The sequence below is a fragment of the Harpia harpyja genome, chromosome 1, assembly GCF_026419915.1.
Source record: "Harpia harpyja isolate bHarHar1 chromosome 1, bHarHar1 primary haplotype, whole genome shotgun sequence".
Taxonomy (NCBI): Eukaryota; Metazoa; Chordata; class Aves; order Accipitriformes; family Accipitridae; genus Harpia; species Harpia harpyja.
The window spans coordinates 31,000,931-31,028,615 of NC_068940.1; the positions used below are offsets into that span (position 1 = coordinate 31,000,931).

The following is a 27,685-nucleotide window of genomic DNA, read 5'->3' on the forward strand; positions in this document are numbered from 1 at the left end:
GAGATGTGTGTGGAGAGTGCGCGCGTGCACGCAGCGCGCGAGTGTGCGTGGCACACATGCATGCACGCAGGGGTGTGTGTGCACCTGGGGGGTGTGTGTGCGTGCGTGTGTGTGTGCGTGTGTGCGTGTGCGCGCACACGCGTGTGCATTCAGGTGTGCACGTGCCGTCAGGTGTGCGCATGCGCGCCCGTCCCCCTTCCCTGCTTGGGACCGCCGCGGCGCCAGGGGGCGCTCTACTCTCCTCCCCGGGAGCGGAAGTGCCGCGCTGCCCTCCTGGCTAGCCCCGCTCTGTGTCGCCGCTTGCTCTCGCTGCCGCCGCTCTCACGATCGTGTCCAGCGGCTCCGGTCCCGGTCCCACCTCGCCGCCGCCGTCCCCGGCACCATGAACAAGAAGAAGAAGCCGTTCCTGGGCATGCCCGCCCCCCTGGGCTACGTGCCGGGGCTGGGCCGCGGGTGAGGCGCCGCCTGGGTTCCCCCGGTACCCCCGCGGGCCCGGCCTAGGCCTTTCCCGCCCCGGTTCCCCCTCACGGCCTGCCCGCCCTCCTCGCCGGGCCCCGAGACGACGCCGGGCTCCGTTTCGTGCCTGGCTGGTGCCAATCTACCCCCGACCCGTCCGTCCCCGTCCCCTCGGGGCAGGCCGGAGGCCCCTCGCGGCCTGCTCGGCTTTTCAAGCGTTATTTCTATGTGATGGTTCCTGTCTACTGTTTAGATGGGCGGGTTTGTCTTTAAATGCGAACCTGGCACCGGGGATAAGTTGCTGGGTGCTTTAGACGCTGCTGGCTGGGAAGGGATTGTGTCCCTCCTGATTTTGTAACTCTGTGTGTACGTGGGACCGTCTTGAAAATCATTAAATCTGGGTGCGTTTGTGCTGGGAACAGTGAGAGGCAGGTTTCGGTGGGGGCGGACACCGGGAGCTGCCCTTTGTGGGCTGTGAGTTAGGTTTGTCCTCTGCTGATGTGTCAGGGCCCTTACACTGGGGTGATTCTATCGGCCGTGCCCTGGGAAACGCTGGCCGGTTGGACGCGGGGTTTCTGACGAGTCCCCCCTCGCCCTGTCCCTGCGCCCAGACCCCCACCCCGTAGTGCCCTACAACCTGCAGGATCAGCTCTTTTACTGTGTCTAACCAAGAGAGACAGTTTAGAAGAGAAGGCATGCCTTGGTAGAAGGTGGATGGTAGAGCAGTGAGCCAGATGATTGCGGTGTCTTTGTAGATAAAATTCTCCCTATAAGAAGACAGTATTTTTTCCCCCAGGCTTTATGAACGGTAGGGATGGGGGATGGCTGATGCCATTCTTGCAAAAGAATGATATTTTTATTGTCTGTTTTAACTAATAATTTTGACAGACTGCATGTGTAACAAACGGTGGGGTTGCAGTGTGCTAAATAGCTGCTACTGGTTTATTAACACAGAGCCACAGGTTTCACCACCCGCTCTGATATTGGCCCTGCACGTGATGCCAATGACCCTGTGGATGATCGTCATGCTCCGCCGGGGAAGAGGACTGTTGGAGATCAAATGAAAAAGAATCAGACAGCTGATGATGACGACGAAGATTTGAATGACACCAATTATGATGAGGTGATGAGATTTTCATCGTCCTGGAGATGTTTTTCTCCAAGTAGAAGAGAAGTCCCTTAGCTCCCTGCTCTCTTGCTATGAAACCCTGTATTAGTGGAGGTTTCAAGGTCAGAATTTCCCGTAGTTTGCTAGCAAGACTTGCTTTTTTTCTTTTTTTTTTTTTTTTTTAATTGAGACTCATTATACATAATGGCATAGTGCTTGCAGATTTTTGTTGTGGCATTGGTCCACGTATTGTGGTTTAATTATCTATACAGAGCCCTGAGAGTCATGGGAAGAGTTCCATAAATAAAATATTAGTTTAGGTACTTTGGGGGATGTGTTTTTTTATTCTGCACTAATGAAATCTAAGCTCTTGTGCTCTGACATGTATTTGTCTTTATGTGGCCTGTGTAGTCTCTTGTGTTTAAATCCCACTTTGGTTAGTTGAATGTTGTGTTATTCTTTTTGTTTGCTTTCAGTAGTTTAAAAAAAAAAAAAAGTGGTTAATGGAAGAAAATGGCCCTTCTATACTGGGATCTCATTTATTGCTTAATAGAAGCAATTTTGAAAGAGAAGCAATTTAGAAGCAGTTTTGCTTTTGAAATGGTGTGGGAGAATAAACACTAGGGGTGGTAGAGGAAAGCTGCTTTTATTTAGGGATGTGTTAGTCTGATGCAATGTTGTTAGAAATAGCCTGCTCATGCTTTTTCCTTGCTCTGGGTGACTGTTGGCTGTAGCAGGAACATAACAGGAGCTTTAAACTGAGAATACTGCTTTGGTTTTTTTGCTTTTTTTCCCCCTCTTTCTCTCTCTCTTTCTCTCTCTCCAAATTCTTAGTTCAATGGGTATGCTGGGAGCCTCTTCTCAAGCGGTCCCTATGAAAAAGATGATGAGGAAGCAGATGCTATTTATGCAGCTTTGGATAAGAGGATGGATGAACGCAGAAAAGAAAGAAGGTAGGATGAATTACAACACTAGCATGGGCTGTTTCCTAGTTAGTTTGTGCTTTAGAGTTTTCCTCTACCTCTTCCATTTTCCAGTTCAGATTTTGTCCTTGTCTACTAGGTACGTTTTCAGACGCAGTTTTTATTTGTTTTAATGCCGTACGTTTGACCCTATGGCTCCACATTTTAAGGGTGATGGGTATTTTGCACAACTTGCTCTGAGAGTTGATGTGGTTGAATTACTTCACTGTAGTTAAGATTCACTGTAGTTCATTAAGATGCTGAGTGATGGGTTTTGACAGATCACATACCGCATGGCACACTGGAAATGGTTAGAAGAGTCACGTAATGCAGGTGTCTTGTAAACCATTGAGTGTTACTTAAGTTGTTAAACTCGCTACCTGGTCTACAGGTAAGAGGATGTTAAAGACTGAAGTTCACTTGGTTGGAGATGTCTGTTTTTACACTACGATATCGTCTTATCAAATAAGACATGTCTGTCATAATGTTGATAATCTAAGCTTGGAAAAAATGCTTTTTTTTATGCCTTGGCTCTGATCAAACACATTTTTCTGTAATATCAACACTTTGTTTAAAGACTTGCCGAGTGTTACTTTGAGCATAACCTCAGTAATCCTTTTCCTAAGGGAACAACGAGAAAAAGAGGAAATAGAAAAATACCGTATGGAACGACCCAAAATTCAGCAGCAGTTCTCAGATTTGAAAGTAAGGAAAAAATGTCTGAAATGTGACTTTTATTTTTATGACATATGAGAGGTGGATGTATGTTCTGCATTTCTGTGCTCAGATTTTGTGTGTTAGCAAACAAGTAGTTCGTTATTCTCCAGATTAGAATTACTTTCTATTGGAAAAATAAGTAAACGAATATGAAGCTGGCCGTTAGTGGTGCGGAAGATCATCTTGCTTTGAAGCGCTCAGTTGATGGAAGTGGGTGTTTATAAGCTGCTTTTTAGGGATATGGGAGAATACAGTGATTCTGCCTGTTGAGCACTTCTCTTGTGGATACACAAGGTAGTGAAATTTATGCAAATTTTGATACTAGTCTTTTGTTTTGTGCTTTATTATGACTTCACATCATTCTTGAGAAGGTGCCCCACTTCTGTCTTTGAGGGACTGATACCTTGTTGGCACTGAAATAGTAGTTGAGCAGGATCTGACTCTAAATCTTCTTTTAAATAAAATGTATCATATAAGCTATTGTTGAATTAGTAGTAAAACCCTGAGTGCTACAGGCACTGAGATTAATCTGAATATTTGTAGCACTGAGTTTAATAACAATTGATTTGAAATCTCAGTCTGGACTAAAACCAAATTCTAATTAAATGCATCTAATTCTTTTGTACATTGGATTAGAGAAAAAAATTTGATCTTTGACCTTTAAGTCTTTAATTGATCTGAATTCTTTCAAGAAAAAAATAATCTATTAAGGAATAAGAGCAGTTGAAAAGAAAAAAAATTCTACAGCAAGTAATGATGACAACTCTTGTTCGAACAGCGGAAGCTAGCAGAGGTCACAGAGGAAGAGTGGCTGAGTATTCCAGAAGTTGGTGATGCCAGGAACAAGCGTCAGAGGAATCCTCGTTATGAGAAGCTGACTCCTGTACCCGATAGCTTCTTTGCAAAGCATTTACAGTCAGGGGAGAATCACACTTCTGTGGACCCACGCCAAACGGTGAGTACCAAAGAAAACCTGATGAAGGTGTGATCCGTACTTTATAATTAGAGACAAGGGTTAAACCGTGCATTCATTAGTGGGATTTGGAAAAAAAGATACTTGACCAAAAAACTTGGGTGTAGTTTGTGAGTCTGTCAAAGGAATTGCTGGATGTTAAATTCTTGCACTTGCCAGAGTCTTTCAGTGCACACCTGTTGCCAGACAAAACTCAAGGGTAGAGAGGGAAAGATTGGTTCTTGTGTTGAAAATGGAAGAAAGGGTTTCTTTTTCTTTTCCTTTTCTCTGGCTGTAGAATGGTGATAATGAGTTTTGGTGAACATAACCAGCATCTGTTTCTGTTATAACAACATTTTGCAAAAACGGAACAGAAAATAAAGTTCAGTTTCACCTAGTGGTTTGCTCAACCCTGGAGCAATTGTGTTAAAAATTATTTGCCTTACAGTCAACTGAAAATTAAGTGATTTAGCTTGTTGCTATATGGCTGCAAGCTACTATGCTCATACAGTTACAGGAGAAGCTGACTGGCCCTGGACTGGCACCAGATGTCCATGGGACTTCCTTGTTTAAATGTGCTAGATGTAGATGCTTGTGCTTGAATTTTTCACTTTCTTGTTACTTATGTCACTGACTTGACTAAACTCGAGTAATTAACCACGGATTTGCAAAACCTGCATGAGAAATGTTTCGTGATTCAGGGAAGCCACTGTTCCAGAAGTACCTATGGGGTTTTGGCATCTCTGTCCTGTAGCCACTGGAGAAGAGTGGATCAGCCAACAGCCTTGAATTATCTTTGAAATCTCAGAAGAGATTTTAAGAATGTATTCTCTTGCTCTTGTTTTTAGCAATTTGGTGGATTGAATACTCCATATCCAGGGGGCTTGAATACTCCATACCCAGGAGGAATGACACCAGGCTTAATGACACCTGGAACAGGTGAATTGGATATGAGGAAGATTGGCCAAGCCAGGAACACCTTGATGGATATGAGGCTAAGCCAGGTAAGGATGCTGAAAGGGAGGATCTGTCACGGGCTCACCCGGTGTTGGTGTTGTGCTGCTATTTAGGACCTTGTTTTAGAAAAGTTTTTCATTCTCTTGGGTGTTGGAGGGAAGAAATAGCTCGGCTGTGACTAGAAATAATTTTGCACTCCTCAAATCTCATGCACTCTACACTGATAAAATTTCCTGAGAAATAAGTTTGTCCCTGGAAGTCTTGGTCATTGTGGGAGAACAGACTGCCCTTTTATACCAGGGGTGGACTGCAGACAAACAGCACTGGTAGTTTTACCAAGGGAAGCCCATCTTCTGTCTTGTGTAGGGATGCGGCACAAAATGCTGAAAAATACTGATCTTAAATTGTTGTTGACTTCTGTTCATTTTCATTGATTTTTCACATCTAAATCTGGTTTAAACTAAAAAGATGGGCTTTAGCTGGCAGGGCTGCAAGAACCTTTTTGTGACTGAAAGCCAAGCTGTTCGTTTTCTGCATTTTCAGTGGTACTAAGTTCATCACGTTAAAGTTGTGTATTTTAGAAGTGGGAAAATGCTGATAAGCAAGGCTTTGTGTTTTCCTCCTTCCTTGGTTTGCATAACACTAAATGTCTAGGATTTATTTGTATAGCAGCAGTGTCTTTTCCAGTCTTCAGTGCATGCAGGCAGGCTGTGAGGCTATGAATGGTCATTTCAGTAGCGCTGATTTGACTTTCGCAGGTGTCGGACTCTGTGAGTGGCCAGACTGTAGTGGACCCGAAAGGATATTTGACAGACTTGAATTCGATGATACCCACACACGGAGGAGATATCAAGTAAGTTTAAGAAGGATTAACTGATTTATCCTCTTAGTAATGGCTGTGATCCTGCATATTAATGGAAATCTGTCTGAACGGGTGGCTTTCAGCTGACATTTAGTTTGTAAAAGATGCTAGGTGAGTTTTTGGGGATGAATTTCTTTAGCATGAGATCTGGTGTAGTCTTTCAACTGATGTATTTAGCATCTGACCTGGATGCATCAATTGTGGGGATTGTTTCTATTCTATTCCTGGAGTAACATGCTAGAGTGATGGCAGTGTGTGGCAACCTGCCAGCCAGGAAATAACCTGGTTAATTGTACTTGTGTACTGCTAATTTAGGCTTGATTGATGACCTCTGAAAACCTCGTTAACCTGAAGTTTGACACCTGTTTCATAAAGAATTGCCATTTAAGTCAGTGATATGTGCAAATGTTGTTGCTAACACTTGATTTAAATCAATGCTTGTGCTTATCAGCTTCCAACTGCAAATGCCCAGCTGTAATTCCTAAAAATCTTACTTAAATACTTAACCAGTTTGCAGTGTGATCTCACTGGGTTAGTGTGCATTTGTAAGCTTGTTTTGTAGTATGTAGTTTGTGTCACCAGTATGGAAACATTTGAGGTCACAGTTACTGTGCATCTGAGTATGGCTGTGAAGAACTGACTGTAAAGCACTTACTGATTCAGGAGAATTGTTTGCTAGTGCGCTGAAAATTTTCCTGTCTTGTCTTTCCTTCTCCTTTAGTGATATCAAGAAAGCCCGTTTGCTCCTGAAATCTGTACGAGAGACCAATCCTCATCATCCACCAGCCTGGATAGCATCAGCCCGACTGGAGGAGGTCACTGGCAAACTCCAAGTGGCTCGAAACCTCATCATGAAAGGAACGGAGATGTGCCCCAAGGTCAGAATTGCTTTGCTTCCCTGCTGATCCTTGCAGAACAGTAGGAAAAGATTGTGGTTACAAGCAGGCAGCATCTCTGTTAAGCTTGTATCAGGCTATGCCTGATACAGCTTCACTATCTGCAGTATCAAAAGAACACCTTTAGCTAGAAGCTCTGATTTTAAATTCTTGTTTTGATGTAAAGGAAGATTGTGTCTTTTTCCTGACAGAGTGAAGATGTTTGGTTAGAAGCTGCTCGGCTTCAGCCTGGGGATACAGCCAAGGCTGTTGTGGCCCAAGCTGTCCGCCACCTTCCACAGTCTGTCCGAATCTATATAAGAGCAGCAGAGCTGGAGACAGATATCCGTGCAAAGAAACGCGTCCTTAGGAAAGGTGAGAGCTTCTTCCAGGGTCAGGGAACAAAGTCCAAGTTTCCCCTCTGTGTATTGCATTGTAAGTTGTTCAAGATGTGTGGTTGTTAATAATGTGTGCCTTAATGATGGAACTTGCTGCTGTTGAGTCAAAGAGTAGAGTTGTTGAAGTATCTGTAAAATATCCTTCAGTGGAAAGCTGCTGTTACTAAGCAATTGCAAAAAGATGTTTCACTTACCAAAACCAATTCCAACTGATCAAAGTTAGATAGGTAGATGAAAGCAATTAAAAAATGATGCTCTGAGGAGAAAAGGGTGTTTTAACTGTCACCTTGTGATACATTTTGGAAAAGATACTGGACTTTGTGTTTGACTTCCAACTTGTATGTAGCCTGTTAGAGACCACAGTGATTCCTGGTAGAGGAGCTTTAGAGGCTTTGGGGTTCTTGTATCATTGAGCCTGTGGGCCTTAGGGTTTGCTTTACTGTAGCAAGTTCTGTGTTCTTGACAAACAGCTTTTCTCTGTGGTGCTTACCTTAGAACCTTACATCTTCTGTTGCATTGCACTTGGAGGTTTTCCTCTTTTGTGGAATTCTGTCTTTTCCAAACAGTGATCTCTAACAGCAGTTTGTTGTGTTGTCCTGAACCCAGGTCTTACTCACAGGTTCATAGTATTAATTCTTTGATTACTTTAAGTTGCTGTGCCTGTCTCAGTAGAGATTAGATCCTTCATGACTATTGAATTGTGTCAATTATATCTCCTGACTTAAATCTAGACAGGGAAAAGGGTCTGGATTTCATACCTTTTCTAAATCATTGTGAAGCAGTCTACAGTATTGAACGGCTTGGCTTCAAAGGAAGTAAATTGCCTCCTACCTCTTACTGTTGCAGGTAAAATCGCACAGGTCTGGTGAAATGACCTCTAACTGCATATGGATGAAAGGCACTTAAAGGTTCCTGGGTTTGAAGTAGTAAGAGTTCAGATATTAACTATTCAGTAGCTTTTTAAAATTTTCATTGGCTAAGCAGTGCAGCATGCTGGGAAGTATTGCTCCTGTGACACTGCGTGTTCCTCTCAAGCACGATAATGGATGCTGAACAGAGAACACTTTTACATGAGCAGAAATAGATTTCTGAGTCCAGCTCGGGTAGGAGAACATCTTGTGTGAAAGCAGTGACTTACGCATTAAATACTGAGTTTTGCTTTAAACATTGCATTTTCAAAGAGAAAAACATCTTGCTTCAGCTTTTGGAACCACCTACTTAATGTCTGATACAAAGCTGTTAGTGGAATGGAACGTGATTTGTCATTATCTTTCCAATTTCTGCCTGTTAACAGCTTCACAGTGCTCTTCTGCTACCTAGGGAACATCAGTTATATGATGCTTGGAGCTGTTTGTATATACAGCCTTAAGATAATTGGCAGTTTACCCGTTATTTCTCCTAAAGTAAAAAAGACTGACTACCAGGTAATGTCACTGAAGTGTGAGCTTTCATAACGCATTTCTCTCGTCTGTTGGCTGTGTGCATTCCTACCGTCCAGAAGAACCTCTGGAGTTTTTAATGCCTCTCTCTGACTAGAAAGCCAGCAAGCTGAATGTTTAAAATGCATCTTGAGGTGTAAAAATTGAATGCTCTATCTATGAAAACATGTTCTGTCCTGCTGAGTGATGCTTTCAGCTCTCACAGGCTGATATTATTCACTTAAATCCTTCAGAAAAATCTCCTGCTGCTGCAGACTCAAGCAGAAATGGTTAATGCCCGAATCCTCAGTGCACACTACTTCTAAATGCTCTGTGTATTTCTGTAGAGCTGAGATGTGCTCTGAAGTTGAGCTTTCAGCAGTGTGCCTCTGCCTTTGCAGGAACGCTTAAAGGAACAGCCTTGCCTAGAAGCCTAGCTATTTTCAAAGTAGGTTTAGATGCCTCTTCCCACCCATTTCTGTGGTCCTGCAATTATGCTTGCTTTATTGAAGAAGGATGTGCTCAGTCCTCTGTTACTATAGCACGTTTGTGTACAATCACCATGGAAGCAATGAAACTACTACCGCAATGCAGCTAATGCTAGTAATCTGTGGTGTAAACTGTAGTGACAAAAGGCTAAAAAAAAAAAACAAACCCTTTAGTTTCTCAGTGTCATTTTAAGATACAGCTTATGAAGAGGCAGGCTGAGAAAAGCTGTTGTTTAGACTGCACATGTAGGACAGTCTGCAGAGAATGCAATTTCTGCTAGCAGTAGCTAACTCTTGGACAAGATTAAGGAAGCCTCAAAGACTCTTAATTAGATGGAGCCCGTATTGCATTGCTGAAAGAACACTTTGGATTCAGTGGCTTAGGGTGTTAGTGTCAGCGATACCTTTAAGCTTTTATGCATCCTCCTGTTTTATTTTTGCACAGGGGGCCAATAACTTTTTGGGAAGCTAAACTGGGATCTATTAAGCTGTCAGGAGATGCCTATAGGAAAACTAAATGTGAAGGGACAGTTTCAACATCTAAGGAACAAGGCTGTGTTACTGGTTAGGACTGAAGATACTCCTTTTTTTATAAAGGGAGACCTAGCATGATTAGGCTACCCAATTTTGAAGGTCCTACATATGCTCATTTGCTGAGACTGGAGGCTTTGTTCAGCTAGGTGTTTTACTGAAGAGGATGCAATTACAGCTTGTACAGGGAAAAAGCCCTTGGCTCTCCAAAACCTGTTTCCAGTTAAAATTATTAAGTAACTTTTTTTATTTTCTGATTTTAAGTTCTCATTGTTGAAGCAAGAGCTAATATAAGTACAGTTCCCTCCCTTCTCTTTTTCAGGAAATTGCATCTGTAATTGGACAAAGCCTTTAATATATCATCTTTAAAAAATACAATTGTCTTTGGTAAACTGCTTTGTTGTGATTGACATAATTGTTTTTCCTCTCTAGCCCTTGAGCATGTTCCAAATTCGGTGCGTTTGTGGAAGGCAGCCGTGGAGTTAGAAGAACCTGAGGATGCCAGGATCATGCTGAGTCGGGCTGTGGAGTGCTGTCCAACTAGCGTTGAAGTAAGTTTTAAAAAAGTAAAATAAAGCAACCCGCTACACACCGTTTTTAAGTTGGCAGTAGAGCTTTGCACTCACTCTGCCTTTTGTTTTCAGTGTGAGTTTTCTACCACGCACTTTATGCCACAATGAGAAGGATGTGATGAGTAGTGGACTGTGCTTTTTTCTCCAGAGTTAATTCTCTGGTGGTCATTATATGCCTCATTCTCCTGTGTAATTGTTACATTAGTTATGCCAGTGTAGTGCTGTGCCTGCTGTAGCCAATTAGCCATGTTTGTGTTCGGTGCCTCAACGGTTGTGAAAACAAGCATACGTATAGCCTGGGGAATCTAAAACCAAGTTGCTTGTTTCTGAAACACTGAACCGGAGTGTAATATTCAGCTGTTTAAAAGGTGATGTGGACAGAAAATATGAGTGCGGCAGCCCAGCAAACAGAGTTGATAGCTTGACGTGATTAGAATTGAGCTTTAAGGACAGTAGTAGACTCTGTTTCTACTATTTCTCCATTGGTATCCTGCAGCCTGCTTATACTACTTGAGGACAATTGCCAACTAGTAGCAAACAGCGTAAAGCTGCTTATCTCTTCGGGCCGACACTGCCATGCAGCAGCGTTGTCATCTCCTTGTTCTAATCTAAAGTACATCTTCTGTTGCTCTGCAGCTGTGGCTTGCGCTGGCAAGGCTGGAGACATATGAGAATGCTCGTAAAGTCCTTAACAAAGCCCGTGAGAATATTCCGACGGATCGTCACATCTGGATTACTGCTGCCAAACTGGAGGAAGCCAATGGAAACACCCAGATGGTGGAGAAAATCATTGACAGAGCCATCACATCTCTTAGGGCTAATGGTGTGGAAATCAACAGAGAGCAATGGATACAGGTATTTGCTTGGTCTTGGTTAGAGACCCAGATGAGCTCTTCAAGTTCTGTTTCGAAGGCTATTGATGGAAAATATTTTAGGATAGAGTAGTTTTGCACTAGGCTTATCAGTGGAGATCCCCATGAAAATACAAGAGGTAAGACTAAAAAGTTGACAGCCAAGGCCATAGTTAGGTGATACACTGAGCTAACATTGCATGTGTTGAGCTGAGGAATGTCTGGTTTAATTCTGTCTTGGAAGATAACCAGCTTCAAGTTGAAGCAGCTGCTGCCTTAAGTAGGACAGAGGCTTTAAGCCTCCAGTGAAGGATTTATGTATTTTTTTTTGCATATGTCTCTTCTGGCTTAAAAGGTACCTGTTTGCCTAAGAAGTCTTTGTCAGATAGTGTTGTAAGAAGTCAATACAAATATTGCATATGCAGCAGGCAGGAAATATTCTGTTAGTCCTTTATTGGCTCGTAGTCCTGAGGGTGTGTGAAGCGGTTACAGCTGACACGTGGAACTGTGTTGTACAGTGATGTTTACAACACACAACCTCTGTGCAGGTTCATCCCAGGTCATCAGATTTTTCATGTTCTGTGCTAGAAAAGTTGCAAAAAGTTGTAGGGGTTTGCAGTGTTTTGATCACGTTCAAAAGCTGTGGTGCTTGAGTTTCTTGAGTTAGTAAGACACTTCAGAGACTGTTGCCATCTAAATGGCTTGATGTTCAGGTTAAAAGAACCTCCTTCCTCTATGTACTGTGCTTTGTTTAAGCATAAGTCTTTAAACTGGTTTACTACTAAAATAACTTACAAGGGGTCAAGGCAACAAAATCTTCCTGCCACGCTGCTTAAGAGAGTATTGGTAATGAGCAAAGTATTTGATAATAAACGGATATCCTTGTTAACATATAGAAGAATTCTAACTTTCTTTACAGCAGTAAAACAACTAAAGGTTAATTTCAACTTCAGGTTAAAAAAATGAACACCGCAGCCTCTGCATCATTGTCTTCTCGAGTTCCTTTTCAGTACTAGAACTGTTCCATTTCTGTTATCTGATCAGAGGTCTTTTTAACAAGTTTAAGCAAGACACGCTTGGCTTTTCAAAAGCTTTGGATGTCAGAAAACCCCACTTTTCCATATATGCTCTGGTGAGAGAGCCTTTGCACCTTCAACCTAACAGTAGTTGAGGGTTTTGTTTAAATTTAGTTATTGCTTAGCCCTTATTGAGACATAGTAATCAACCCAAAGCTGAAAGAAGGTCAGTAGCTTTGATGTTACAATTCTTTTTTTTCTCAAACTCTTGCATTTTTTTTTTTTTATTGGCCAGGTCCCTGCTTGACCCAGCCCAGGGCAGGTCAGTGTAGCTGTAAGAGGAGACTTTTCAGTCTGGAAAGGTCACACGTTGTCACACTTAACTCCTTTTCAGTGGATGCAGTTGACAGGCTCTGTTTCTTAACCAGCTTCTGATTGATTCTGTGTACAGCTATAGCACCTTCCTTGTGGGTGTAGGCTCACCGGTTAGTGTCAAGATATGTTTGAGTAATAAGATATTTTTGATGTGGCAGTGACGCATAATGTCTCTGTGTTTGCACATGAGGAGTAGTGTTGCAGAATCTAACTTCTTGTGATGATTTCTCAAAATGATCAGGGCTTTACTCTTCTTTCTAGGATGCTGAGGAATGTGATAAAGCTGGAAGTGTGGCCACATGCCAGGCAATCATGCGAGCTGTGATTGGGATTGGGATTGAGGAGGAAGATCGGAAACATACCTGGATGGAAGATGCAGACAGTGTATGTCCAGCTGTGATGCTGGTTTTTGTTGTTGTAGTGGGTTTTTTTTGTTTTTTTTTTTTTTTAACTGGGGGAAATAGAACTGGAGCCTGGGAAGTGATATTTTTCCTCCGTGAAAGTGGATGTGATTCCCACAACACTGCCTACGTTTGGCCACTCTTCCTCTCAGGAGGTTATTGTATTGTAGAGCTGTTTTCAGATTTGAATTTTTACTAAGCAAAGAGTTGGTATTGTGATAGATTGTTTGCTGGTTTTGGTGTGGATTTTTTTTTTTGGGGGGTGTGTGTGCGTGTGATGTCAACAGAGATTGGGGTCTGGTTAAAGGAACTGGGAGTGGAGTTTCAAGGCATAAACATTGTAGCTCAAGTGTTAATGTAAGACTGGACAGGGGAGTGGGTAAAAGTTTTACCAGACTTTCTTTGCTTTAGGGGAGTAGTTTGAACATGCGCTAAAAACTAAATTATATTTCAGCATGAGAAATATCTGCTTTACTGGCCTTGAATTGGGCTCACAGCAGTAGGGTACATATGCTGTGGCACTGATAGTTTTGCCTGTAAAGAAAAAAAATATATGAAGTGCAAGCATGAGACAAGCATGAGAGCCTTTACAATGCCTTGCTAATGTTTCAAGCTGGCTTGTGTCCCACTGAAAGGCCAGTGACACTTGGGCTCTGATAGATGGATGCTTGAAAATTTCTTCCCTGCTTCCTTTGAAAAAGCTGATAGTAACTGTTCTGTTTTATATAATGCCCTAATTCATGTATTACTCTGAGTTATTGAGTTCTGTGTTGAATTATGCATGTGTCATTCCTTCTTGCACTTGATTTCAGTGCAACCCTAAACTGACTTAGTTCTGATCTGTTTTTCCTTAGTGTGTTGCTCATAATGCTCTGGAGTGTGCCCGAGCAATTTATGCTTATGCCTTGCAAGTTTTCCCAAGCAAGAAGAGTGTGTGGCTGCGAGCAGCGTACTTTGAAAAGAACCATGGAACGAGGTATGTGTGCTGGATAATCCTTCGGTGGAGGGGTTCACCCTTGTTACAGGGTGGTAGATTGGGGAGGAGGAAAAGCTACAAGATCAGTCCTGAAGTGGTGTGTTGTACGTGCAGAGTTAGTTCAGCTGGTAGGAACTTGCTGGCATTGTTTGCAGGTCTGACCTTCTTTGTTATGGTTGTGGTCAGAACATCTTTGGTTTTTATGAAGTCATAAAAAGTTCTTTGGCAATAGAGGTGACTTGGTAAAAATAGTTACGAACAGGCAAGGTAGGGACAGTCATCTTTGAGAAGGCATTCCTAGAAAAAATGGGGAATACAAATCACCTAGAAATACAGTATGTGTTTAGTTTTCATAGATAAACTACTTCATCACTGAAGTTGTCTGAGCATCTCTGGCATTTTCTGATTAAACATACTATGAATGTATATCACATTCTGTATTAAGATGGCTGTTATACTGTCACAGCTCAGGCCTCTTTTTAGAAGTTTATTCATAAAGCTTTACACATGTGAAACTCTCTGCCCTAAGTTTAGAATAAAGCAAACAGTCTATGCAATAGACCACTTAAGCACCTGGAATCATCCTTATTAAAGACAACAAGGCTGTTGTGTGGAAGTGGCTGCAGATGCTGAGTTCTGCCTCATTCAAGCTTTTTTTTTTTTTTTTTTTTTGGAACAAGTATGTCTTTGCTTTTGATGTTCTCCCGCGTTTCCCAGTGGTGGCTGGCTTTTAAGCCCCTTGTTCTACCTGAAAAGTATATTTTCCAGATGAGAAAAAAATTTTCAGTAAAATCAAGCCAGCTTCATCTAATAATTCTGAAAAACTTCCTGTCTCAGTTTCTGCTAAGGTGTGTTAAGAAGAATGGCTCTTTCCAAGACAAATGAGCTGTTTGTGTGCAGGGTCTTTCTGCAGAGGCTATCAAAAAAAGTGTCTGAACAATGAGTCGTTTGTGGAGTGCTGATTTCAGAACCCTTGTGAAAAAAGACCCCACCCTTTCCTTGTTATGAAACAACTTATCAAGGTTTACAACGTTGGACTTTGCAACAATATTTATAGCATTGAGTGATAGTGGAAATGGTGTGTGAGAGCTCACCTTTGGCAGTATTTCGAGTGATTGTAACTTGCTCTTTCTTGTCTCAGAGAATCCTTGGAGGCTCTTTTGCAGAGAGCTGTTGCTCACTGTCCCAAAGCAGAAGTGCTCTGGCTTATGGGAGCCAAATCGAAGTGGCTGGCAGGAGATGTGCCAGCAGCCAGAAGCATTTTGGCCCTGGCTTTCCAGGTGGGTATATTAGACTTGTGTGGTGGTGTTAAGTACAACTGGTAAAGAATACAGAGTAGGCTTTTTCTGTCAACACCTGATTCCTGCTGCCTTTCTAAATTATGGCAGCTTCCGCTGTTCTTTGATTGTTTTATGTGGCAAAATGTTCTCCTGTAAAATAGCAGCAAGCTAGAAGCAAGAGTATATTACTGCTCTTTTAGTAGTACCACACCAGGTTCTGAGTTCACAAGCCATTAATTTTACTACCATGGCTCCCACCAACCCCAGTCATGGATCGGAATCCCCTTGTGTTGGGTCATCTGTCTCCTCAGTAAAAAGGATAGTGGTCTGCCCTAATCGATGATGTTACTGCATCGCTTGTGGCTGGGACCAAACCCACTAATCCACAGCAAAATGACGGGAATTGTCTGCTGGATGCTGGAAGAAAGATGGGCAGAGCGGTACCGTTCTAACACTGGGAATGAGGCTTAAAAGCTAAGAGGTAGCAAAACCAAATGACAGATCCTGAGATGGAAGCTAAAAGATATTTACTTCCTAAATTTGTTCTTGGTGCTTTTTGTTACTGTCCTGAAGACTTCTTGATATGGTTGCCACTGAAATGACTTTTATTGGAGGAGTGTTCACAGACCTCGGTTGGGAGTTCAAGCTTCAGTTTTTTTGCTCAGGGATAATAAAATGAGGGTCTCATTGTGGCAAACCCTATGTTCTTTTCAGTATTTAAACTGGAAGTTCAGAACATCAAGCATTAAGGCTTTTCAACAATTGAGAAGCATCCAACTTCTAAACTGGCATATATCTTTGTGTTGCGCATCTGTTTTGGAGAATTCCTATAAACTTCAAAGGTCAAAGAAGATTGGGAGGAGCTTGAACTGAAAAAAATCCTAGTGTGGATTGACAAAGCTCTGATTTCAATTTTAATCTGGATCAAACGAAGGATTAAATCTGCTGTTGATTCACTGTATGCATTTGTCTGTCATTTTATGTTCTTGCAGGCCAACCCCAACAGCGAGGAGATCTGGCTGGCTGCCGTGAAGCTCGAGTCAGAAAACAATGAATATGAAAGAGCAAGGAGGCTGCTGGCAAAAGCTCGAAGCAGTGCCCCCACGGCAAGGGTAAGGATGTGTGAAGGGTGGAGAGGCTGAGACCTCTCTTGGCCACGGGGGAGTTGAGACGGAAGGAGGAGTTCCTTCAGTTCTGTGGCCTTAGTGATTGACCAGATGGCTAGCTGCCATTGCCTTTTGCAGGCATGTGGCCGCTTTGCTGCAGTGCTTCTCCAGTGAATTGCGACACAAAATCATGGCATGCTGGGAAAAAAAGGCTAGGATCAAGTGAAGGGTTTCAGTTTTTTTACACAAATGGCAAAAGTCAGGAAATTCCCAGTTTACAGCTGTTTGTATAATGTTCATGTTGCATAAAAGCATGTCTTGGAAAAAAGAGAGAGAAAATACTTTCACAGAAGACTCACTTATGCTTGTCGTGCTAAAGACAGCTCTGGTCGAGTTTGTTGTTTAAAGTTACACTCTTGTGTTTATCTCTAGAGTTACTTCTGGTATGATAAACTTTGTTGATTTTCAGCTGTTCATACAGAACCATTTTAACTTGTCCAAGTAAAAGAAAAATTAGTTTGGTGTCTGTCTGCTGTGTCCCTCCACCCCCGCCAATTTGTGCTTCATCCTAGATCTTTTAAACTGTCCTCTTCCTCTTTTGTCAGTCAGGGAGCTTCTCTCCAGCTAGCAGCTGGGACTGAAGCTCTGGTCTCAGACTTGATTCCTCTCTTGCGAAGTCATTTGGGAATGGGGAGGACAGGGATCAAAGAGTAGTGAAACAGCCTTCAGTCTATAATGTATTTCTCACAGCTGTAACTTCCATGCGTAGCCAAAAGAAAGGCATTTGGGGGCAGAAAAGTATATGTACCAGTTTGTAATTAGGAGGACAACAGTTGCAACTTGAAGCTGTAAGTAAGAATAGGTGGTCTTGGTAGCTTGGATCTAAGGAGATCAGATTGTGCTGATGAAGCAGGTTCAAATTTGTTAATTGGTTGTGCTCTTAAAGGTATGCTTTCTGTACAAATATTATACAAATGTCAACTCTACGCTAACAGGTGAGATACAGATTGATTACACTGTTCCAACTCCTTTAATATTTGCATTTACCTTTCTCATTGTTATCTGTTCCCACTATTATTTAACCCTGTGGTTTGTTTGTTTTTTTTTTTTTTTTTTACTTTAAACTGCAGCTAATCAATAACATTCAAATGAATATATGAAAGTGGGAATGCACTGCCTTGACGGAACTAATGGCTTTTCAGTGGCTGCTAGTGATAAACAGCTCTGGTTCGTTCTCAGGTCTTCATGAAGTCTGTGAAGTTAGAATGGGTGCTTGGGAACATTGCTGCAGCCCAAGAGCTTTGTGAGGAAGCCCTGAAGCACTACGAGGACTTCCCCAAACTGTGGATGATGAAAGGACAAATCGAGGAACAAAAAGAGCTGGTGGAGAAAGCACGGGAGGCTTATAATCAAGGGGTAAGATGTATGTTGTTGCACTTTGTTTGCTTTGTACTTGTGGCATGGAGAGATGTCTGTCTTTGAATCAAAACGGTGAAGGCTGTGCCCCAGACTAATTGAAGAGATGATTTCTGTTCTCTCTGTCATTGGTTAAAACAATAACAAAACAAAACAAAAAAATTAGGACCTTGAAATAAGCAGCAAGAATTTATCTTACCTGGTATCCGTGTGCAAAATTCACTTTCTTGCTTGAGAGAGTTTGCTGTATGCTTGACTCCTCACTGGTAGGAAAAAAGTCATTGCACAATAATTCTCTAAGACCTGTAAAGACTAAAAGCAGAACTCTTAAAAGAAAAGCCTCCTAATGAGCTCTTAGATACACACAGTAAAAGGAGGTGGCCTGCAGAGCACTCGTGTCTCTTCTAAATGGTAATTGGTGTCCTTGGGTATGAATGCTTCTGAAACTTGCCAGCCATGAAAGTAATATGGAAGCAGGTTTCTGCCGGTGTCAATATCCTAATGACTTCCCCGGCTTCAAAGGCTGTCTGTTTCCTGCACACTCTGTTGCTGTGGTTCAGTTATGTATAAAAGCCCTCCATTTCCAGACGGAGCACAAACTAGATGTATTATTAAGGGAAGTGTATTCTTTCTCTTGCTAATGGGATAGCTCAGTCATAGTTGATGTACCCAGCTGTTTTGGATATAGGAGAATCTTGGCTTCTGTACTGTTCTGTGTTGTAAGACTAACTAGGAGAAATTTGAGCGACATAATCAACTTTGTCTCTCTTCTTCTAAAGTCTCCAGGAGGATGTAGGGAGGGAAGTTCTTTTCTACAGGGGTTCTAAGATTTTTTTTATTATTTTTTTTAATTTTTTTTTTTTTTAAACAGTTGAAAAAGTGCCCCCATTCCATACCCCTGTGGCTTTTGCTGTCCAGGCTGGAGGAGAAAGTTGGGCAGTTGACTAGAGCAAGAGCCATCTTGGAAAAGTCTCGCCTAAAAAATCCAAAGAATCCAGATCTCTGGTGAGTTGTGTGGAGATTAACTGGATTTGGGCTACAAAGCGAATGCATTCTTCAGGCCAGCTATTTTACATCATCTCAGCCATTTGAGCCTGGAACTTGTGACCATGCTTATCCTAGAGTTTCTTCTGGACCAACAACTTTTTCTGAATACCAGAAATGCTTTGGTCGTCCTGGCTAGTATGTAGCTACTCTAAGGAGCTGGGGACTAGTTATTTCTTTACTGATAGTTGTAATGCACAGAGCATGAAACCCCAGGGAACTTTCATTTCTTTTATAGTCCCTTTTTCAGATTGTTTTTGATCTAGGCCATTACAGAATAAAGGTCATGTTTATTTTTAGATGGAGAGGAATGGGAAGATGTCAGTCACCTAAACTTATTCAGAATATGGGCAGATGTTTGCAATTTCCAGTGACCTTCATGTGACTCGCTGTTTGTTTCCACATGGTGAATATGTTGTCATATATATCACTGAGTCTTTTCCTTACCAGGTTGGAATCTGTGCGATTAGAATACAGAGCTGGGCTAAAGAATATTGCAAATACTCTGATGGCCAAGGCATTGCAAGAATGCCCCAATTCAGGTGAGCTGGATCTCATTTCTATCTTAAACACGGTTGTTTTGCCCAGTTGATAAAGGCCCATCTTTTTCCAAGGTGTCCTTTCTGGCCAGGTCTCAAAATACTATGTTTTGGAGAGGTATCAGTCATCCTTCTGCAAATGAAATGTTGAGGGTGTTTGTGAATAATCCCAGTTGCTTTGTGCTATCTCTCACAAAGAGAGGTCACAAGTTGGTGTTCGTTCCATTTCACTGCAGTATCCAGTATATTACTGGGTCTGTGTTCCTCAGTTTGTTCCTGGGTTTCCAGGGAAAGCATCTTGGCTATGGGTGGCTTTTCTCTGAAGCTGGTAGAAGTCTGCCAAGGTTTAAAATTGAAGAAAGACTCTCAAGTGTTTGAAGTTAGGAAGTTCAGTTGAAAAAGAATGGGTTTTTTCCCTGTCTCATTGGAGTACAGCTGGCCATAGGAGACTTCCTGTTGTTGGTTTGCCTGCACTGGTTGTACCACTAACTGTGTGCTTAATAACTTGTGCTGGCAGCAAATTTCAGTTGCAGTCATGATAAGGGGATCATGTACCATAAATGTTTAGTCCTGGGTTTTGATTATTTTAACTCATTTCAGAAAAGGCAAATAGGTCATATCATGTAAGTCAATTGGTTCTAACCAGCAGTGGAAATATTTGCCTCTTGGGATGGGAGGAGAAAGTGTATAATGCTTCCCTATTTTTTGGCAGAATCGCAGGAAGACTTAATTATTTAAACATGTTGACATCTTTGGAGAGAAGATGTCACGTAACTACAAAGTGTAGTAAGTCTACTGCAGGGCAAGCCTTTTTAGCTTGCCTTCAGGCTAGGTTTTGAAAGGTGTTTGATTGGCGGCTGCGAAAGTCCCCGTGAAACAATTGGGAATTAAGTGACTTTTATGACATAAACTCATTGCAAGCTGCTCACCATGCTAGTGGGTCAAGAAAGCAGTACCACCCAAGTCCCAGTTTGTTTTGTGAATGACCTAATGCTTAATGAGTGTTTGCCACCACAGGCTTTTTTACAGAATCTGCCTGTTGCTATGGAAATGGGCAGCAGGATCTCAGTTTTTGTTTAAATAAAATTGCTTCCAACTCTATCTTAAAACTCTACAAACCAGAATAAAAGCCTACAGGAATTAGCTCATTGGACACCTACAGTCATGTAAACCAGAGACTTGCGTCCATCGATTGCTGAATTGATTCACGGTTGCTTATGGCTGCTGTAGGCAGGCTGCACAAATTAAAATTGAAATACGATGGTGTTTGTGTCCTCAGCAGGCCTGAAAATAGAGGCCTGAAAAATGTGGTTTGACCCTATATATAAAGAGCAAGCAGAGAAGAGTTCTGCTCCAGTCTGTCACTGCAGTCATCAAAGCTTGTGTATATTCGTGTGGTGCAGTTTATGGGAAGTGAGAGCACTTGGATAGAGTCCTGGAAGACATGAGCTTTCAGGCTTTGCTTTGAAGTGATCAGCAGGTATGGTTGGCTGACATGAGAAACTGAAGATTTCATGCTCCTCTGAGCATATTTCCTTTCTGGCTTTTGGCAGTGAAAGGAACTAGGGATTAAACCCGGCTTTCCTGGACCTACTCTGTCCTTCATCGTATGAGCGGAGAGCCAGCATCAATAAGACTGTGGTGCTCTCTGGCACCCTTGAAACTGCTTCCAAATGGTGTACTTTTACCTTCTGGGATGACTTCTGCCACTGCAGTTTCCCATTCAGACAAATGGATATCTTTCCCTTCTGAAATGCTGATTTGCCTTCCCCTGTTCCACTGCTTGCAATGTCTCACCTGAAAGGCATGAGCTCTGGGTTAGCACACACCAGCGTAGGGAGTGCTGAAGCCGCAGCAGGGTTATGGTACAGAGACGTTCAGAACTGAAGGTCCAGCACGGTGCACACAGTAGCTAAAAATTCAGAGTACTAAATGAAGTATCCACGCAGAAAGAGTGATCTGGGATGAGGTTGGGGCACGGATAACTGCCGGGGTGGGGGCAGTAGTGCTGCTTGTGTTAGAGAGCACTGGCCTGATGACAGGATGGGGAGGGTTAATCTCGGAAATAACACTAAACAATCTTCCTACTTGACTTGATTAAGGAATCCTGTGGTCAGAGGCAATTTTCCTTGAAGCGCGACCGCAACGAAAGACCAAGAGTGTGGATGCTCTCAAGAAGTGTGAACATGACCCACATGTCCTGTTGGCTGTGGCTAAGTGAGTTCCTGCGCTTGATGTAGTAAAAATACCCGTTTCTGTGTGTGGCTGCATCCATGATGAAACATTGCACTCGAGCACGACCATGTGATTCTGGCTGCAGCAGCTCTAATAAGCCCCAAAGCAAGTAACAGCTCTCAAGCTGTCTCCTAGTAACTGTGCAAATCTCTCCCTTGATTCAAAGCAGGGGATGTCAACCTGCCCTCGAGCTGTTCTGGTGGGCCTGGGACTGCGGCACAGACAATACATTCACACGGAGTCCTTTTCCAGTGCTGGGTATTGGCACTCTGAAAATTGCTATCTTTGTGTCCCTTGAAAGCGATTTCAGTGTGCTTTCAGATGAGCTAGGCTTAATTAAGTTTTATAGGATATGTTTTAAGTATTTGTGAAACTAGGGGCAATTTTTGCTGGTTACTTTTCAATTTTTACGTGGCTGGCTGTGTATTCTTCATCTTTTCTCTCTATCCTAGATCCTGTCAGATTTTTTTTTAATCCTGAGCTAAATTCTGTACTGTTGTAGTTTTCTCCCCTCCTGAATTTCTGCTGTGTCATTTTTCTTCAGTTGTGGCCCTTCCTGGAATGCAGCCTACCAGTCATACTGTAGTTTGCTTCCCTGAAATGGGAAGGTAATATACTAGGAATTGTCTTCTTGTCTGGATCCAGTTGTGAGGCTTCCGGATCCAGTTGTGAGGCTTCCAGTGATGAAAAGCTGCTCTTAGAATTGACTCACGCCATATCTTTTCTGATCTGATGTGCGAACAGCTCTACAGCAGTCGTGATTGGAACAAACTTTTTTTTTTCCTTTGTGAATACCAGAAGAGGTTAATGCAGGAAGCATTTTGCCCAAACAGTTGCCCAATTCTTTCACAACTCTTTTTTATAAGCCAAAGAAAACTGTAGGATACACTCCAGTGACTGCAACACTGGGTTCTGCCAGATAATGACAGCTGACTTGTTCAGCTTTAGCAGCAAGTGAGAAAAATGTTAACTTTTGCTTTATGGAAACTGCTTCCAGACCCCTTCTGGTGCAACCTCAGAGAGTTTAGCAGCTAATCCCAACACAAACAGCTTCCACCTCCCATCACGACTTGCATGTAGGTACAGTAATACCATAGTGTCACACATCTGTGAAAAACTTTTGTTAAATATGTTGCTGAAAATGGCCACTACCTGCAGGTGTTGAGCCTCTGCTATCGTTGTTCGTGCTCTTTTAAATCACAGTTTATTTAACACGGAACAATCAAGAGTATTATAGGGCTTAAAAACAATCACATAAGCTGTATAATTTTATGACTGGCTAAGCTCTTTATGAGGGATGGCTGTCTGATTTGATAAAGACCTTACTAGCTCAAATGAACTCTTTAATGCAAAGGAGTGAAACCAAGAGGCTATTGACTCAGCTGGTTAATTACTGGGGAGGAATTTCAGAATTCATGAGTACCTTTATGAAATGGCAGCAGTCGGGCTGGGTGCCAGGCTGGGATTTGAGCGTGGAAGCTTACATGCTTGCCTTTCCTCGTAAAGTGGAGCTGACAAGGTAGGTCTGCTCCACCAGAGCATGCTTTGTGGATGTGAATGTGTGACCGCACACAGCTGTGGCTCCAGGAATGTGCGTGAAAATTTCAGCTTCTAGAAGTTATTTAGTTGTTAGATGCTAAAATTGACTTGAAATATTAAGAAGTTGGGGGAGAGGAGTTAGATGTAGGCATATGATCCTGTCTCTTTCTACACCAAATCTGGAACAGCAAAATTAAGCCATTGAGGTAGCCAAGATTATGCTCAGAGAGTCAAAGATTGAGCTCGGAGACTAATAATTCCCTTCTCAGGAGTGGCTGTCTCTTCCTGGGGCTAAGTTAACCTCCTTCACGAGGGGGAGAGTGAAGAGGAAGCAGTGGATGTTCTTTTCGGTCCTCTTGTATCTCTTCGCTTCCCAGGGGAAGGACAGTCAGCAGATGCCTACAAAATCTGCTGTTTCCTTCTTGTGAGAGCAAAGAATTGAAATATCTGTAGAGCCTCTAAGTTGGAGTGCTTGCAGATTGGCATGTTCCTCTAAAGAGGCTATTTGTCAACTCACTTTTGATTTTCTCAACAGGCTGTTCTGGAGTGAGCGTAAAATAACCAAGGCCAGAGAATGGTTCCACCGAACAGTGAAGATAGACTCTGACCTGGGGGATGCCTGGGCTTTCTTTTACAAATTTGAGCTCCAGCATGGCACAGAGGTGAGTGCGTGCCTGGGAACAGGCAGCAGGGGAAGGCAGCAGGAATCCCTGGCTGTTGTTGGTTACCCAGTCCCGGGGACTGCTGCAGCGCTGGGCTGAGCACGCTGCTGCTGCCTGTGTGGCTCACAGATGAGGCTACGTCTGTCACGCCTGGTCATGAATGAGCATGAACAGGCCTGTGTGGTGGTTTTTAAAAGGCTCTGTCATTAGCTGAGCTGTCTTTCAGGCTGCTTTGCTGTCCACAGTCATGCTAGTTTGTGCAAAAATCTATGAAATCAATCTTCCTTCTGTAAAATGCAAGCTTTCTCGTAGGAGATTTCCCTGTAATTGCAATGCTGGGTTTGTGTAACTAGTCCCGTTTCTTCACAAGTGTCGAGTACAGGTTGCATGTGAACGCAGCCGGAGGAACGGTCTGTTCTAATCTCTTATGGCAGTTTTTACTGCCTGATATTACTGCAATGATGGGAGTGTTTATCTTCTGACTTCAGAGAGACCTCTCACTTGACAGATTTCATGCAGGCGGTAATGCAAAGGAAGTTTCTGCTGCAATTTCTCTGGTGTAGCCAAAACTTGCTTGACTGTAATTTGGTCAGTTTGTTCAGCAAGGCAGGAGAGTTGCTGCCTCTGAATTTTGACTCAGGCTTCCGTACCGCCTTTAAAAAAGATAAAACAAAAAACCCACCATAAGCTTTGGAAGAGCGTTTGAATCAGGGAGGGAATTGTTAAATTTTTGGATCTGTGCTGGAACAAACCAAGGCATTAAGAGACTTGCAAACTGTCGTTTCTCTTCCTCGTAGGAACAACAAGAAGAAGTGAGGAAGCGCTGTGAGAATGCTGAACCTCGCCACGGAGAGCTCTGGTGTGATGTCTCCAAGGACATAGAGAACTGGCAGAAAAAGATCGGCGAGATTCTCGTGCTTGTGGCAGCCAAGCTTAAAAATACCTTCTAGAGTATGCTGGCTTCAGCTATGTTAGTCATCTCTGTAGGACTTGTCTGCTTACCTGCTTTCAGTGCATTGGCCCTTACAGTGGCACAGATTTTGGAGGACAGGAGATCAGTGGTGATGTGAAAGATCTTTCTTCGAAAAAGAAAAGCTGCTTCTTTCTCTTCCCAGTGATAGTGCTCTTGGCTCACACAACGCGGTCATTGGCTTCGGCAGCCCATCTGAATGTTGTTGCTGGTGTCACGTAGGAGAGACGAGCAGTCTTGTGAGGCTCCCTTGGCATTTTCATTTCGATGCCTGAATCCCCCCTGTAAATACAAGCTTTAATTAGTGCTTCTATGGATTCTGACATTTAGCAGTTCCTCTGGTTTCTCCCCTAGCATGCATTCCCGTCCTGTCCTGTCCTGTCCCCCTTTGTGCAGTTTCTTTAGTGTTTGGCCCATCTGATGCTGGTTTGTTGTCAGCAGGTCTGGTTTGTTGCTGTTTGAATACACTGAATGTCCTTGAAGGAGATGAGTGGAGTTCTGTTGGGGGAAGACCAGCAGCCGAGGGAAAGGGCTGGGCTGGCCCCTCTTTTTCAGTTTTTTGCCACAAGCCTGGTTTAGCTTGGTCTCCTCTGCTGGCAAGCTGCAGCACAACTCGGAAGTATTCCTCAAACCTGAGCAGACGGAGCATTTTGTGAAATTCAAGAGCATATTTTTAGAGACCTTTTCCTCAGTTTTTTTTAAATGTATATAGTATAACCTTTTAGGTGTCTAATTTCATTAAGCACAGCGGTATTTTAAAGTAACAAGGCAAAATCCAGCAATCCCTGAAGGCCCTTTTGAAGCAACAACCTTTGTTTAGAGTCGTTGAGAGACTGTGCACTTTTACAGTGGCATCTGCTTTCATTTGGGATGTTTGGGATGACTCTCTTCGAGCGCAGATGGCAAAAAGCAAATTCATGAGAGGAAAAGCTTTGTGTTTGGGACCCTTTATAGGATGTCTTCAATTTTCTACACTTGTGATCTGTATTATTTTGACCCCCAAACCCCTGACTTACTTGTGATCATTGAATGAAAAGCTGTAATGTCTTACATGTTAGGATATAGCAAAAGTATCCAGGTCTGTGTATGTGCATTATACAATGTATTTAGTTGGAGGAGAAAACCCCTTATCACTTGTGTGGACAATATGTATAAAATACACCTTGTGGTTTTTTTTTTGTTTCCTTACGTTCTGTTTGACTGTGGTCTTGCCCTTTGACTCTGACTGGGAAGAGTGGGTCCGATAGCAGAAACCTTTGAACTTATCAGGCTCCCACCACTCTGGGAATGTATCTGCCAGTGGTGGTTACACCAAGTTGTGCTACAGCCTTTTGCCAAAGAGGATGAGAAGCCTGTCTTTTAACACTGAAGTAGAAACGGTTGGTGTTGAAGCAGAAGCCTGTTTTGCTTTGGATTCATAATGGAAACTCTTGTGCTTTCTCCTGAATAGCTGGTGAAAGTGTGTGAAGCTGCATTTTCATTAAGGAGGGTGCAGATCACGGATGTCCCATGGAATTGTAGTTTCCCAAAGGTGAGTGAGAGGCCTTGGGAGTTGAGAGACTCTTGCTTGGGGATTTCATGCCGTCATTGGCATTCTTCCTGTATGTGGGCTTATACAAAGGGGAAGGGAGGGGAGTTTGGGGAGGAGAATGGAGACATCACTCTGTTGTGGAAAGAAGAGGGTTGACATGTGGGAAGTGAACATGGCTGGACAAGGATTTCAAGACTGAGCCAGAAACTGCAGGAGAAAAAAAACGTTAAAAAATGGTTTTCAATGCGTGCTGTCCTTCAGTCCCTTATGCTTCTCCCATGGCTTTTACTCTTCCTCCATAATGTGATCTGTGTAAGTGCTTGGACACGGGGACTGTATCCCGCTTCTCTGGTAAGGGAATACGGCATTTCAGTTGCTGCGACACTTCCTAGCGTAGTGATGTGCTTGGGAATGCTGGGTGCCAGTGGTACATAAATTCCCCTGCCCTGCGGTGCTCTCGTTTAGTGGCTGTGGAGTTGAGATGCGGAAGGATGGTTGGAAGCGCAGTGGCATGGCTTTTCTCGCTTGATAGACTCCTGACTTGTACCAAGTGTTTGCAGCATCCCCTTCGAGCCAGATACTGTGTGTGTGCCCACTGGTCAGGACCCGTGTGCTTCCCCTGCCCCTTGCTCAGGTGACAGCACCAAATCCCTTAAGGATTTGTTAGGAAAGGCTACCCAAGAGCCCTGGGATTGAGAAAAAGCCCAGGAAGGACTTGCTGGAGGAGAGTTGCTCATTGTGGGTGGTGAGAAAGGAGATTGTTTCCTAGTGCTGCACACTGAGATGTGCTGGAAGACCTGGGCAAGGGGACCCGTGCTGGATGCTGTGCCGTGTCCTCGCAGCACCAAGCTCCTTTTGCCACCTGCTCTGCATATCCGCAGCTTCCCCTTCCCCTGGCCCAGGGACGTCACGTTCCTTGGGTTTGGGATTATTTATATTAATATTTTTTTTTTAGATAAAAGGGATCATCAATCTTAGAGCCTTTTAATGTTTGTAGATGTCTCTGGTTTTTAAATGGATTATGGCACCTATGAATTTTAACTATATATAGAGCTCAATAAACAAGTTATATGGGTCCTGTCTTCAGCGGTATGTGGTTGTGTATGCTGTGGGTCCCACTTTGCGTGGAGGAACATTCTGGCCAAGCTGAGAAGAGCTGGATTATTCAACCGTTTGTTTTATCTCTTACTAAAACACGTGCGCTCCACTCCTCAGTGGAGCCTTGGTGCTGTTGGTTCATTTCTTGTTTTTTTCATTGCATCCTGGATGAAAGCAATTGAAATTGAGTCAGGGCAGTTTTCTGTGCCGGGGCTGGTATTGCTGATGTTGATGTGCCTGTTCGAAACTCAGAGGGGAAACAGGAGGGGGGGCTTGGGCTGAAAGCGGGGGGATACCACGCATGTGGGGGTATTTCAGGGGTCTCGCTCTTGGACAGTCGCTGTATGTGG

At 43.1% G+C, this 27,685-nt stretch overlaps 1 protein-coding gene across 1 annotated transcript; it reads left to right on the forward strand.

Moving 5' to 3' along the window:
* The first annotated feature begins 262 nt into the window (after positions 1-262).
* PRPF6 (pre-mRNA processing factor 6) lies at positions 263-27,323 on the forward strand. Its single transcript, XM_052785037.1, has 21 exons — positions 263-453; positions 1,411-1,579; positions 2,399-2,517; positions 3,153-3,231; positions 4,022-4,198; positions 5,044-5,199; positions 5,911-6,005; positions 6,736-6,892; positions 7,102-7,264; positions 10,157-10,275; positions 10,933-11,151; positions 12,800-12,922; positions 13,794-13,915; positions 15,057-15,195; positions 16,188-16,307; positions 17,541-17,717; positions 18,589-18,722; positions 19,212-19,303; positions 21,403-21,517; positions 23,610-23,736; positions 24,534-27,323. The coding sequence occupies exons 1-21, from the start codon at positions 383-385 to the stop codon at positions 24,684-24,686; spliced, it is 2,826 nt and encodes a 941-aa protein (XP_052640997.1). The 5' UTR covers positions 263-382; the 3' UTR covers positions 24,687-27,323.
* Positions 27,324-27,685: the final 362 nt, after the last annotated feature.